The sequence below is a fragment of the Anoplopoma fimbria genome, chromosome 20 (assembly GCF_027596085.1).
Source record: "Anoplopoma fimbria isolate UVic2021 breed Golden Eagle Sablefish chromosome 20, Afim_UVic_2022, whole genome shotgun sequence".
Lineage (NCBI taxonomy): Eukaryota > Metazoa > Chordata > Actinopteri > Perciformes > Anoplopomatidae > Anoplopoma > Anoplopoma fimbria.
Window position 1 is genome coordinate 12,042,152 of NC_072468.1, and position 15,200 is coordinate 12,057,351.

Here is a 15,200-nt window from a genome sequence, read left to right on the forward strand (position 1 = left end):
TGTTATAAAGCTGGCAGTTTAAACATGTTTGAAGGCTTTCCTGCAAGAGAAAATACATGTTTATTGTCCTGCAGTCTAACAGGTCACAGCAGCTGCCAAAGAGGTGTTTTGTTAATGTCAAGTGATGCTTGGATGAACTTCTCACATCCCTTTTGGAGCAGCTGTCTATGGAAAGACCTGGGAGGTAGAGTCATCAAAATTCTAACCACTCTGGCGTTACCTGCCTTCCACACAATGAGCACATTTACTCTGAACACAGTCACCTCTTACCAATAGTTTCCAGGGACACATCTGCCCTTTAGGCAACAGAAACATTTTTCTAACAAAACTTTGAATTCAGGCACACGCTCGTACCTCACATTCAAAATAAAACACAACCATCTGTCAGTGAAATTAGACTTTTAATACACAAATAAATGTCACATTCAGCAGCAGCCCTTGTGTGTCCTTGCACAACATTTTGTGGACCATGAAGCAGCCGGCCAATAGCTGCATCTGGTGGAGCAGACTTGTGTGTTTACACAGAACAGAAGTTCCCGTTGGTTTTGATTACAAAAACACAACCAGGGCCCGTATTTACTGAGCTCCTGGACGTAGAGAGGCCCCGATCCGGAGTCACTGCACCGGGTTCCCTCCAGCGACTCATTCATAGTTACATCGAAGAGCAAACTGATTCCAGATCAGCGCTACTTCTGTGCTTTCATAATAGATAAATAGCCTCCCAATTAGACTTTTCTTGTCATTCAGTAGAAACACACAGTTACATTTAAAAGTTATGCACAACTCAACACTCCTGATAACACAAAACAAATGGTTTGTAGTTAAATAAAAGAAGGTGATATGTTCAGTATACACTAGGTTGCTCTGTGATCATGTCAGAATACAGGCAAACACGTTTCTTTGGGACAACTTCCCGTCAAGGTGACACTTCACACATGGGTCTATGAAGGGCGCCCCATCAGAGAGAAAGCTATGAATAAAGGCAATCCGACCCTGATCACGAGCAGAGACGAGACAAACGGGAAACGAGCGACGATGGTTCCCTCGTCGCTCTGGGCAATAATATAATTTGTGCATAAGTTAGATATGACTATCAAAGGTAGCACAACAAAATACTATTACGGTTACACACACACACACAGCGTAACTAGAATCAATACAAATATATAGAATCTAAAACTTTCTAGTGCCTTTTTGCACCCAGGTTCAAATGCATTGAAATGCACATCACATCCGGAAACAGAAACAGAATGGACACATGGATGAGGAATAGCGAGAATATGAGCTCACCAATAACAGGAAGGGATGAGAGGTCACGTGGTGGTTGAGATGTGTGCATGTGCATACGTGTGCGAGATGATTTTGTACGCGTCGGTGCATGCATGGGTGTACTGGAATGTCTGTGAAGATACAATATATCCATGGATATAGTGTACACTGGAGAGGCAGTGTGGTGCATAAATCTTGCTGGGGGGGGTTATTAACAGAAAGGGCCCAGTCAGCAGGATGCTGGGAATGTTTTCATGCTGTAGCGGTGGAATACGGGGGAGGAGCCTTCTTGGGAGGGACGCTGACGCTGTCATCATACGGAGGCAGCAGCACCTGGGGATGAAGAGCAAAGAGGAGGAAAAACAGTTTTTGGTTGAATGAGTTGACTTTGAAAATGCAGGTACAAAATAAATAGTGTCAAATAGTATAACATGATACTCTGTCAATTGCTTTTGGTTTAAGTTACAACATATTACACCAGCTTTGTTGCAGTGTCAAACAGAAGAATTAAACAGTAAAAAGGGTACTTTGGATTAAAAGGGGCAGTGTGTAGGATTTGGTGACATCTAGCGGCGAGGTTTCAAATTGCAACCAACTGAAACTTCTATCGTGTGCAAAGCGTGAAGTAGAACTACGGTGGTCGACGCGCAAATGCGGTTTGTCCCTTCTGGGCTACTGTAGAAACACAGCGATGATTTTTTCTAATTGATTAACTGATCAAAACCACAGGATTTAACCAACACTGGTTCGATTATGTAACATTTACAAAGAACAGTACAGTATGTAACGCAAGGCATCTATATTCGTATGCCACATTTCATTAATTCAGAGAGAATTAAACTGGTGGACAGGAAGCACTTTGACAAGAAAACAACATACTACATTACATGAAAGGAATAGAATAAAATGGCAAACGTAAACCTTAAAACAGCAAGGTTTAATTAAGTACAATTACAAACTGAAGTGTTTTTATAGACTGTGTGACATATATTAGCGTAGTAGGGTGGTGTCAAAAAGATGGCGTATGATATATTATTTTCTTTTTGCCAAAGGTAGGATTGTCTTATTGTTGAGATAGCAGGGTCTTTATTTATTTGTATTGTATATATTTTTTATTATCTTCTTAATATACAAGTAACATTAAATATATTCCTTTTGTAAACGTCATTGATCATAAAAGGTGCATTTGACATATGCAGAGGACAACAATCATGCTTCTGTACTAGAGATTTTTTTCTACTTCACAATAGAACCTTGTCAGTTTTGAGAAACAGCGAAAAATTGTTTACTACTTATTTTGCGTCAGAACAGAACTGTGTATGTATTCAACTAATGGATGAAGCATGTGTGCGTTCCTCTGTTTTGGCCATTGTTTACAAATCCTCATGTGCTGTTTATTCTATGTTAAAATGATTGTTCCTTTAACATGGTAAGTTTGAAATCTGGGCTGATTTGAGATAATAGTTGGGAGGGTCCAGAACAAATATTTATAACCTTAGGGAGGGTTTTTAAAAAGTAAAACGTAAGGTTAAGACACATGCTGCAGGATTTTCATGGACCAAAAGATTAATTGAGAAAATAGTAAACAGGGAGGGAATAATGCAAAAAAAAAAAAAAGAAAAGAAAAGACTGTAGCAGCCTTATGACCAACCAAACAGCTTCCTTTCTGCTCATCTCAACCAGGAAGCAAGGCTGAGACTGTGCAGAGGCAGAACATGTCAGGTGTGACTCAACATTCTGGTTCTGCTGTTGACACCATGGCTAACAGAAATGTAGGCTCGCTCAGTGGTTCACTTGACTTCATATACAAAAACACCATGTGTCTGTCCTGTGTCTCCCATGTTTTAAACAATGAGTCATTGAGGGTTTTTTAGTCAATAAGGACAGACTCAGTCTTTCCTCTGAGAAGGTGAACCATACTAATCTTTAAAGGCTGACATGGACATCAGGTAATCCATAACCTTTAAAAGCCTCTGCTAGGGACAAGATCCTCCTACATGGATCAATGCCCCCTTGAACTAGAGTGACCTGTAATTGACAGAAACAACTATTCACCTAAGTCTAACTTTTTATGCAGGATAAGGAGCTTTAGCATCACTTTTTTAGCACCAAATCATGTATATAGCTATCGTGAGGTTATTTAAGACCGTTTCATAAGCTTTTAATCTTAAAACGAAACATTAAAAAGACAGTTTCTAGTCATCCAACTCATGGAGTTTTAGCATTAGCGTAAGCTTGCGTAAGCAAGCTACAGCAGATTAAATCTGCTAGCGCCAGCCGTCATTTCATTGGTTAGAAATTAAAAACCTGTAGGAAATCATAGACTAAATGTTTCAAAGATTACTAAGAATTTCGAATGGCAAATCTGCACCAGTTATCACTGTGAACTGCTTATGTCCTGAGCGAGAATGGCAAGATGGACAGTAAACCGACTTCTTTTGGCATTAGCATTAGCTTACTTTAGTTAGCTAAAGTTAATGAAATCTGCTTATTTCATTGGTGAGAAATAAGAACCCTGTGAGAAATCAATAACTTTTTTGTTTCGAAAATTACTACGAATTTCGAATGGTAAAATTGCACCAGTTATAACTGTGAAAGACTTATGGAACAGAAATATTGACGGTTGGTCCTTATTTTAAGGAGCGTGGCTCAGCAAACGGTTAGGTCATCACCCATACTAACCCCATAAAGAGAAATAATGCTCATTTTGTTCTACGAGGCATTTCAATGGTTACCTATTGTTGCTCCTTTATTGAAAATAAAGCACCTGACTGAGTGGGTATGAGTGACTGTTCTGAATGTGTGCAGGAATTTGGCTCATACGGAACCCATTAGTTGACCTTTGACCTAACTGCTGTATTAGTGATGTATAGACATGCAAGCTGCCACAAACCTGCCTGTGGGGAGCTCTCATTGAATACGTCAGGCTCTAAGTGAAAAACCATATACCTGCAGAGGTGAGTCTAATGTCAGGAAATAAAAGGGCAGTTTTTTCTTGTACTTTGAACTAATGACGTGAGTGAACTCCCGTTCCTCTCTTTATAGCTCAGGTATTTTACCCATCAGGATGTTTCTTAAAATCTCTAAACATTGCATAAAGCCACATGGTTTTCAAAGGTGTCGAGTGTGGTGGGTTGTTTCAAATTGTGTGGATTGTTGCACGCAGAGCAGGCTGAGGAGTGCAGGTTACTCAACTGTGAAACCCAACTTAGTAAGGTCAGCAATAGAGACAGATATTCACAGCTCCTGAAGTGTTCATGCTGAAAAACACTTTTCTTGATGGTCATAACAGGTCATTAGTGTTTTTGCTGCCTACTTTCTGTCAAAGTAAAAGTAGTTATAATAAGTGTGTGGGCAGGGGGGTAACAGCGGTCAGGGGGCCAGCGCTGAGCAACAGGACACCGACCAAGAAACACCCAGACGGAGCTCACTTACTGTGCTACTACCGTGCCTCCGCCACCATTATAATGACTTTCCCAGCGTGGAGCCCCATCTGTCTGTACAAGCGTGTCCAATCATCCATGCTAGCTTGTGGAAAACTTCCTGCTACTACAGCCCGTCTGTATACTTCCTCCCTCCCCCGACATGATGACTTTACAGTTGTCAGACTGCCCTGAGTTGTTTTTTTTCCCCCACAGGAATTGTTTTGTTGCCTTTGATCAGTTATTGTTTCATGTTGATGTCTAGATGACAATATAGACATAAAGTATAATTGAATGGACTATTTTGTAATATATTGCACACATGCACACAGTGATTCTTTTTTTTTCTCTTTACATTTAATCAACATATGCTGACTTTGATCTGCTAGTTAGACATTCTAATCCTTTTTGGAAATATTTATTTTAAAGTATTATTTCAGCTGTACACTGCGAGTGAGGAATGAGTGACGTCTTGTCTGTCTGTAGTATGCAACGGCTCATTGGGAAACATTATGAACATTTACACAGGTGGTCTGACAGGGGAAAAAAGTTGATAGAAAAACAAATTATTTCTTTTTTTTTTACTGTAGTGTGACTTCCCAGGAATATGAACAGCTAAATGAAGCCTAGAGCAAAGACTAAGAACAAATGTCAATGCTCTTCTATCTTCTGTTTAACTGATAAGTCTGGTGATGTTCAAATGTTTTCCTATTATCAACCAAACCAACACCAAGACCAAACCAACAACTTTTAATCCTAAAACTAACAAGTTGTGCCTGTGTAACTGAAGCCTGATATTTTTATTGTTCTGTGCCATAGAGCTCCGTTGTTGCCCAAAATCAATGTCAAATCACCAATGAGCCACACCGTTACACAGCACACATGTTCCCTTATTACCATGTACATGGAGGTTTATTTTTGAAAGCAATATCACGTACACTGTCCTGCTGCTATAAACACTCAGTGATGCACTAAATGTCAAACTCCTGTTTGAATTAAGTCTTAAAAAAACTACAGTGCCCAGCTGTTTTAGGAAACTCCTGGGGCTTATTTAAAAAAATACATTGACAGTAAAAACGAATGGGCTTGGGGCCAACACAACAGACAGGCGGGAGAACACTAACACACAGTTTTCCTTGGTTTTTAACAGGATTTGTGGACAATGACAAAAATACAGGATATGATATCGCCATCCACATATCAGCAGAGGATATGTGACTTACCGTGGTGTCATTGGTCGTGACATAGAGCAGGATTTCTGAAGCACCCCGGCCGCTCACATATCTATAGCAGTTCCACACACATGCTATCAGGTAGGCCTGAAATCAGACAGAAAGAGAACAAAATAATTTATTTGGTTAATGAGGCTAAGTAAACATATTAAGCTTCACATCACAACACACAAAGGGTTGTTAGCCACGCTAGTGCCACGGCTCTATGGATGGTTGGGTTAGTCTGTCCACCACTTTGGTCAAGACTGAAATACCTCAACAACTATTTGATGGATCGCCATAACATTTCGTACCGACATTCATGTCCTTCTTGGGATTAATTGTAACAACTTTACATTTTAGCACCGTCATGCGGTCAAAAAACTAGTTTGCCCAATACTTAAGATTATGAAACAATAGCTACAAAATCAATAACATTTCAATATGCCTCACCTGTATTCTGAGCTTATTAGCATGCTAACACGCTAAGTTAAGATGGAGAAAGTGGTTTCAACTGTGAGCATGTTAATTTAGTCTAGTTACAGTATATAAAGGCATCAAGTTAAGTAGTATAGTATTTTCAGGAAACCAGCTTTTCCCCATTCTAATGTTAAATAATGAGGTCATCTCATTCCCAGAGAAGGTGTGGTGGAAATGTAACATTCCTGTCCTACATTTTCGGTACAAAACAGACACAGAGGGCACCATGATAACATGCATCACGTAGGCTCTAATAAAAGTATGTTATTCTAAGAAACTCTCACTAACAGAGAAAAAGAACACATAAAATACAGATAACAATCCACTTGTTGAATTCAGAGTCTTTCTAAAGGCTATTCAGCACCTTACTTCAGGTTAGCAAAAAAAGTTCCTGTCATCCAGGAATCATCTGGTTCTCAACAGGGAGCTTGCTACTGAAACTCCCCGGCCAAACAACACCATCTGCTGAATCCATCCTCTGGCATCAACCAAAGCCAGACTGAGCTGCTATAGTAACCCAATTAAGATCCGTTTGAGAGAGAGCAGAGAGCAATCAATTTAGCTCCCATTCCACTGAGAAAACTGTGAGATAATGATGCTGATTGTGCAAAGAAAATATTTCCATCAGATTCTGGGAGTACTACATGGGGTTTCCAATGTAAAAATCTAAAAGTTTGTTTTATAATTTCAGACTGTACATTGGATTTTTTGAATGAAATGTTTTCAGTTGTCAGCAAAGCTCCATCATAACTACAACAACATATCTGACGGATTGACTGTAGTTACACAATACAAACCCCGTACAAATGAACTACACTGAGTCTACCACCATGCTAGCAGCTCTGTGAGGCTAGACTTAAACACAGCATTGCTTTGAGCTAAAGGCTAACGTCAGCATGCTAACATGCTAATGCTCAGGAGGAAATGTTTATTATGTTCGCCATTTTAGTTGGCAGACAGGAATGTTATTAGTTTTGCAGGTATTTGGCCATAAATCAAATAGGACAAATATACATTTTTACCTGATGATAATGATAGTAATAAAAATGTATGATATTACATTTATTCATATAGCACTTTAAAAACCAGACGTGTTAAAACAAAAGATCACAGAACATATCAATAACAACAATAGTTAAACGGTAAAACGAGATGATAAAAACACACAAATGGACGTATGAATACATACGTAAATCCAGACAATGCTTCACTATATATGAACATAAATGCATATACATACATAACATTGGGACCTTATAGAATGTCATCAAAAAATGATGATGGTGCTAGTCAGGGGATACTATAGTTATTACAATTTATTCTAAGGAGATCATGAATGTATCAATGGTATCAATGATAATTAATCCAATATTTGTAGATATATTTCACTTTAATTTACAACTTCATGGTGGTGCTGAAGCGAAACTTTAGGGGATCATCCAAGTGAGTAGGATACATCATCTGGGAACCAGGAATGTCTGTGCAATATTTTGCGCCAACCAGTAGATGTAAATGTTGAAATATTTCACTAGATAAGTGAAAACTTTTACTTGCTGGTGGCTGAAAAGTCAGTGGATCACCAAAGTCATTAGGATTCATCCTCTGGGTGCCAAGAGGTTCTGTACCATATGTCATGGCAATCCATCCAATAGCTGTTGAGATAATTAAGCCTGGCCCGAGAGGAAGATCGTCTGACACTGCCAGCCCTCGAGCTATGCTGCCTGGCTAAAGAGATACAAGTGACTGACAAGTAATTTGTGGCTGCGACATTAAATCCTTCCCCCGAATGTGGGAAAGCTGACAGCGACGAAGTACATATCAGTAGATCCCTTTCTACTTTCAGAAACGGTTTTACCCACGTATTTCACAGTCACTTTAACATGACAGTAGGAAATGCACAGGTGTAAATAATTTGTTCAGTATTGTGCAAGCTGCTCACTGTCACAGTATCATGGCTCACTGGGACACTAGTGCTTTTTTGAAACTATAAGTCAAAAATGTCTACGGGGGAAAAGCCTACTGGACAGCATCTGTTGTGCGATGCATGACTCAAAAGAAAAAAACTAAGATGATTTGAAAGTGATACCTTGGGGATCATAAAAATATTTGCTTAATACAAACAGTAAAGCCACATCTGGACAGAAAGTTAAATAAAATAAGCAGGTGCCTGTGTAACAATGTTGCATTGTACATCTTTTCTGTTTTAAGAAAATGTGTTGTGCTGCAAATATAAGCCTGGCAGGCCTGCAAAGAACTATAAAGTGCTGCTAAACGTTTGGTGAAGATATGCAAATGAAGGCGCATTACCTTGAAGCTGAGAATAGAACCGATGAAGAGCAGCACGATGAGGACCAAGCACACGTTACTGAGAGCAGCGATCTCCTCTTTGTAGGGGAAGTTATCAGGCTGCAGGGAGTAATGAAAAAACATAAGCAGCAGACAGTTCATTTTAAGTAAAAGGAGAACCGGTCGCTAGATAGCAGAGGCATCTGTAGCTGTATTTCGATCTATTTTTCTGCGAAGAGTAAAACATTTGAGGTTTCTCACCAGCTGCTGCAGGTAATCCTGTACTGTGTTTGGGTAAACCACGATGCTGACAGCGACCAGGGTGTTGAGTGCAAAGTCAAATATTTGGTAGCAGAAGAACGGGATGATCCAGGCTGCACGCAGCTGAAACAGAGATATGTGTTTTTTTTAGGTAGTTATGGTGATGTATTTATATGAGAGCAGTAGAGAAACAAGCTGAGCTCCTTGACCAACTCTGTGGACATAAATCAGAGCTTGAACTGGGTCACATACAGTGTTCAGGATAATAAAATTGATGGCGATGGTTATTGGATCCGTTCTATTTTCAAAGACTTCAAAAATAGATGTAGTGTAAGTATTTAAAGCAGTAGCGTGGCAACATTCATATCTTTTTCAAACAGTTTGAAAACCGTTTATGTTATGGAAATGAACACATGAAGATTCTCTGAACTGACAAACAAAATCAGCATTAATTGTAATCAGCAGCGCTGTGCGAGTATCGTCTTATGAATCATTAGTTTACCTTGTATGCACCATATGTTGCCATCCCACATATCAGTATCATCAGCAGAGAGATGGCTGAGGCGATGCACATGTCTGAGGCAGAGAGAGGAGAAGTTAAAAGTCAGAGTAAGGTCACTTTGGCTCCGGCAAGTGATTTGGATTTTCAAATCAAATTTGTGAAAATGTTCACATCATGTTAAGCTGAAAAACTAATTCTGCAAAAGAGATAAACGACAAGCCGCATCTGTCAACCAGACATGAATTAAGCTCTACGCTCCATGTCAGCCTGACCTCATATCAAAATAACTAATCATTGAGTTACATAAGCACAGCGCCGGGCAAATACCTACACACAAGTTTATGTGGCGGTACTGGGAAACATTGATCCGTCCTGTGACCCATTAGAATGCCATGCACATCTATAATGTGAAACCCTGAGTCACAGGATGATTCACATTTGCTCATAAAAGTGTATGAAGAGGCAATACACAGTATAAGCACGTCAAGTCGATACGGACACTCCTATAATCACTCTCCTTTTAGCTCTGTTTTTGGTCCCCACCAACTCCTGAGAGAAATGTATTTCACCTCAGCTTCTAAATGCTCCACTTTGTTCTATCTCAATAGAAACAGTTGTCTGCTGCTGCGGAAAACACAATATGGATACGTTCACAATGCAAGCTTTAGTGCAGTGGAAGCCAGCGAGTATGAAAACAAGGATGAGGATAAAGAGAGCCAAATGTTTAATGGTGTCTTTTTGTGGAGCTATGGCTGCTATTTCAGTACAGAGGTGTGTGTATGTGGATGCAGAAGAGTTGGGATTGTTATGAGAATGGCTTCCCGGTGCAGAATTGGGCCAAATATCGATCTAGACTGACATGAAAGTTGCATGGATTTTGATACGATTCCAGACTCTGTAAAAAGCAATTAATTCTGAGCTCTTCAGCGCAACCAAAGTTATTCTCCTGAGCCCAACAGTCAAATTACAAAAGTTCTTTGAAACTTCCACTGAACTGCAGGCTGCTGAACACAGAGCAGAGGCTGTAAAAATGTTTATAGTTAAAAAATAAAAATAAAAATAAAAATATATATATATATATATAAATATATAACACATGGAGCCTCCATTTATTTCTAAAATTGGTAACACATTTTATATACAACTTGGAAACAAGTTGTATATAAAGATTCCATTGTTTGATAATGTTTATAAAATAAAATATCAAAGAAATTCAACTTTTTTTAACTTTTTTATGATTAATACTAAGGTAACTTTTATCATACTGCAAAAATACATGTTTTAGTTTTCTCTACTTCTAGCCATGGTTGGGCCGTTTCCATAGAGTTGCAGGACTTTTATATGTATTATATTATATTATATAATGCAGTGAAAATCAAGGCCACAGAGAGAAAAATGTAACCGGAGCAAAATACTCCCGGAAAGTGCTTGGGGTTCAGAGGGTTAAGGACCAAATATGCAAGTGGCCCAAACCTGAAAAGATCAGATTCCATTTGATCTGAGCTGTTCACACTGTTATGAAACATAGCGATCTGTGTCTGATATGTACAAATAAAAATCGAATTCAGGCCACTTTTGCCTGCAGTGTGAGCGTAGCTATGAGAGCGGCAAACTATCTATTTGAAAAAAGTTCAATTAGTGTGACGTGGTACAAGAAATCAACATTTTGTCCACAAATAGCAGGGGAATATGCTTTGTCTGTCTCACAGCTTTATGTCCTCTTTTGAAAATGTGATGCTGTGACTGGCTGCTGTGCAGGCTTTGATGCTGTATTCAATTATATGTTTGAGCCAATGCCCGAAAAAAAGAACAACAAACAAAAGCACGGCATCAAACACATGCTGAGCTATTTGGCTTAAAATAAAATAAATATCTGATTTATTATTCAGCGGAATAAGCTGCATATTTCCAACCCCGTATGGAGTGGCAGAAGGTTAAAAATTCAGAGAAACACAAAATAGCTGTGAATACAGCTTGTTGTCTGTCAAATCGGAATATTCAACAACCCTAAATGAAATAAGCAATATCATAGTGTTCTTGTTCCTACGGACAGGCTGACTGTGTTCCTGATGCATGGTCCGGCCCAGCCTGCAGCATCATAGGACACCCTTATCCCTCAGAACTGGGACAACACAGTCCTTCCCAATCAGAGGCGACCAGCAGCGTGTGCTGCGGCCCACCTCCAGTCAGACTGGTCCAGTGTTCACTGGTCTGGTAGGCATGGCATTTTCAAAAGGCTCTGCACAGATGGACATCAGGCTTGTCTGTGGCTGTGGCCGTTTGGTTATAAAATAAGGAGGTGCTGACCATCGTCTAGACAAACATGTCATGTGTGAGGTCCCGCTAATAACTAAATAAATTGTTCTATTAGTCAATCGACAACCCTGCAAGCAGAGATGAAGTCATCTGTCACGGTCAGCTGTAGGAGATTCAGTTTAAGGTAGAACAAAAACACTGCAGAGGTTTCAGACAGAATGCAAACAAGCTGTTAACCTGAACAAATGTTATTATATGAAACAGAAACCTTCAGATAGTAGAATGCAAAAATAATAAGAACTACACAGCCAATAATAGTAATGTGAGGCCACATATAGTACATTTAGTGGCCCTCTGGGCTACTTACTGGCGTCATCCATGACATCCAGGTCATTAGCCAACTCAGCGCTGGTCAGGTGGTACTGCTCAGGATCACTGAGCGCTGTGAGCAGGATGAGTAACACCACGGCATTGATGAGCTTAGGGAGACGAGGACAGAAGAGGACATATGGGTAGATAGAGGCAACAACATGGACGGGGGGAGGGGGGTTAAAAGCAGAACGGTGAGCAGGAAAAAAGGCAGATGCTGAAGGTATTCTGACATGTCATTTTTTAAACATTTCACAATGCACATGTTAACACAGTGGCTCTAGAAACCCCAAACGTGATAAGAACTTTTCCTAGAGATGTGTTTAATGACATATCTGCAGTAAAAGCTCTAAATCCAGGCACATACATAAGGCTTTGTATTGGTCTGGCTGACGCAGCTCATTATGCAGATGACTCATACATCCCCATTGATCAGGTGAATGTAACGGAACATTCTCTGCAGTCAATGGGCCGGACACAAAAGCTGCTACCTGGAGAGGCCAAATGCTGATTTATTCATATGGAGGATTTTTCCACAAGGGGTGTTGGGTTTAGTTAACCCTCTCGTCTGCACATTCAGATAAACACAGGGATGCAGTCAAAAGAGTGTACATTTTCATGTTCTGATTAAGTAAGAACATGTTGGAAAATACCACATTATGAGTTATTACTTAAGGTTCCTTAGGGTAAGAACAATGATGTATAAAATAAAGGATGTAGAGGAGGATAAACCCATATGGAATTCAGTGACTAATGCTCATTTATATATACAGGAGGCTCCTTTATAGGCCCCTATATACCTCAGTACTGAAAGTATAACGAAATTATATCATTTCAAGATTAAAAAAGAAATTTAAACATTTTCTGTAAGTAAAAAAAGATCTGCTTTATAATGAGAATAGCACGCATGTTAACGCTGCACACATTCTGAACGCTTCCTGATGAAGTCATGTTCTCCTGCTGGTTTCTGGATGCCTCCACACAGACGGTGAGTGACGGACGATAGGCGGTGCTTACCATGTACCAGACCCCGAGGATGATGGTTCCTGTGCGGACATGGCAGCACAGGCAGCAGCTCGCGGAGAACCAGCGGTCCCACGGGGAGATCATCATCTTGTCCGCTTGTCTGCTCACAACTGCGCGAGCATTAAAGCGAAGAAGACGTTTATAAAAGAACGAAAGTGCGCGCGCTGCCCAGTCACGCCCGCTGAGCGTTGTTCCTCGTTAATGACCAACGGGCTCCGACTGACCTGTCCGGTGCTTATCACCGCGAGCGGCTTAACGGAACGGAGCGGCGTCAAGCTAGCGTCAGTGAAAAATGCGTTTTCCGGTTTCAAAATAAAACCCCTTTAATTAATTCGTGTTGACGTTGTTTAGTATGAAAAATGTTTAGGCATAACCACATTCCATTCTCTCATTTATGATCTAAATGCAATCTATCAATATACACACACCATTATTAGTTACTCTGAATCAGATATTGAACAATGTGTGTCTGTTGTCTCCAATATTGCATCATTGCAACTAACTATTAATTGATAACTCAACTATCAATTAATCTACCAATCATTTCCCAGATTAATCGATAGTTGTTTAGTCTACTACATGTTCAGAAATAGTCTGACATTGCCAATGAACGTTTCTCAGAATCCAGGTGAACCCGCACAAAACGGGGCCTGAAAGAGGCGTACGCCACTTCCCACGCAAACGTTGTGCACCTGTACGGGAACTCTGACACATGCGGTCGAACAGTTTGGAGACACACATAGTGGGGGTGTTGAACTGAAGTCAGATTGAACAAATGAAATGTGAGAGGCATTTCATTTCACTTCATTGCATATGTTACTTTAAATGACGTGTCTTCATCATAGACAGTCAAACCAGCAGTGTCAGTTGCGCTTCTAGTACTAGTGAGCTTTAACTTTTCCACAAGCACCTTTCAGTTGTAAAGAGACACAAACCAACCACGGAGGGAAAATAAACCAAAACAACCGACAGAAGAGGAACAAAATCACGTTAGCTGAGTTTCAAATCTGGCAGGAGATTTCAATTTTCGAGCAACTTTAATTCCCCTATTTTTTTGATGAGTAAAATCGCTGCAGTGAACATGAATTTATCCATTAATTTATGGTTTATTCCATAGGGACAGATACAACATACTGAACTCAAACTGAACAGCTATCCGATGCCAGTATCAGAGCTCAGTGGAGTCACCATGGTGACTGTCACACACTCTGCCTTCTCCACTCACCTCACCTGGAAAATGTTCACCACCTACACATGGGGATTGTGTCAACTAGCAAAGTCTGGAAATAAAACCAGGGCGAGGTCTCATACAATCACTCCATATCCTCATTATCAGTCATTATCAAAATAACAAAAGAAAACATAAATGAATGAATAAATTAAATTCCTGTGTGATGTTTTCCTATCAAACTTTCTTTATTTAAAGGACATCCAGGTAGGTGGATCCACTGATAGTAGTGGTCATTTTGTAAGCAATCAGTCTGATTGCTGTAAACATATAAATACTGTGGTGACAGTTGTAATGTGTAATGCTTGGACAATAGATGTAAATGGAAGAATTAGGAGGGAACGAGTTCCTCCTCTCGGTAGTTGGCGTGAATCCCCGTAAAGAACCATTGATCAGCAGGCTTCATAAGGTGCTTTGCATTGACCATTTCTGGTTGAATGTGGGTGTGTAGAGGACGGGATGTGAGGCAGATCCAGCTGCGCATATAAAGGTTGATTTGGGATTTATAAAACTGGCAGGCGTACGCAAGGTTTTATAAATCTGAATATTTTTTGGCATACGAACATTTACTCATTTGTATATATGCAAACATTAAGCGGGGATCCTACACACTGTTTTCTAAATGGAACCCCATTGACAGTTAAAGAAAACACAGTCATTAGTGTCAGAGGTTCAGCACACGAGGCAAAAGACAGTCCGAGAAAAGCAGAGTACATTACCAGGTAAAGAAGATCAGAGGGAGAAATTACTGGAACGTTTAAAACGGAGGTTCTAAGAATAACTGGCACAGATATAGGGGAGCACACAGACTAAATAATCCAGGGAGGAGGAGGGGTAATTAGGAACAGGTAAAGCTGATTAGGGCGGGAAACACAGAAGGTTGTCCGGAA

At 40.0% G+C, this 15,200-nt stretch overlaps 1 protein-coding gene across 2 annotated transcripts; it reads right to left on the bottom strand.

Moving 5' to 3' along the window:
* Positions 1-441: 441 nt before the first annotated feature.
* On the bottom strand, positions 442-15,059 carry LOC129109899 (lysosomal-associated transmembrane protein 4B-like). 2 transcript variants are annotated; one of them, XM_054622048.1, is made up of 8 exons: positions 15,030-15,059; positions 13,074-13,192; positions 12,055-12,166; positions 9,432-9,505; positions 8,930-9,052; positions 8,690-8,788; positions 5,915-6,010; positions 442-1,602 (listed from the first exon to the last, which is right to left on the bottom strand). In XM_054622048.1, exons 2-8 carry the CDS (start codon positions 13,167-13,169, stop codon positions 1,522-1,524), a joined length of 681 nt encoding a protein of 226 aa, XP_054478023.1. In that variant the 5' UTR covers positions 13,170-13,192; positions 15,030-15,059; the 3' UTR covers positions 442-1,521. The 2 variants fall into 2 exon arrangements, with proteins under 2 accessions (XP_054478023.1, XP_054478022.1); XM_054622047.1 differs by lacking the exon at positions 15,030-15,059 and adding an exon at positions 13,307-13,311.
* Positions 15,060-15,200: the final 141 nt, after the last annotated feature.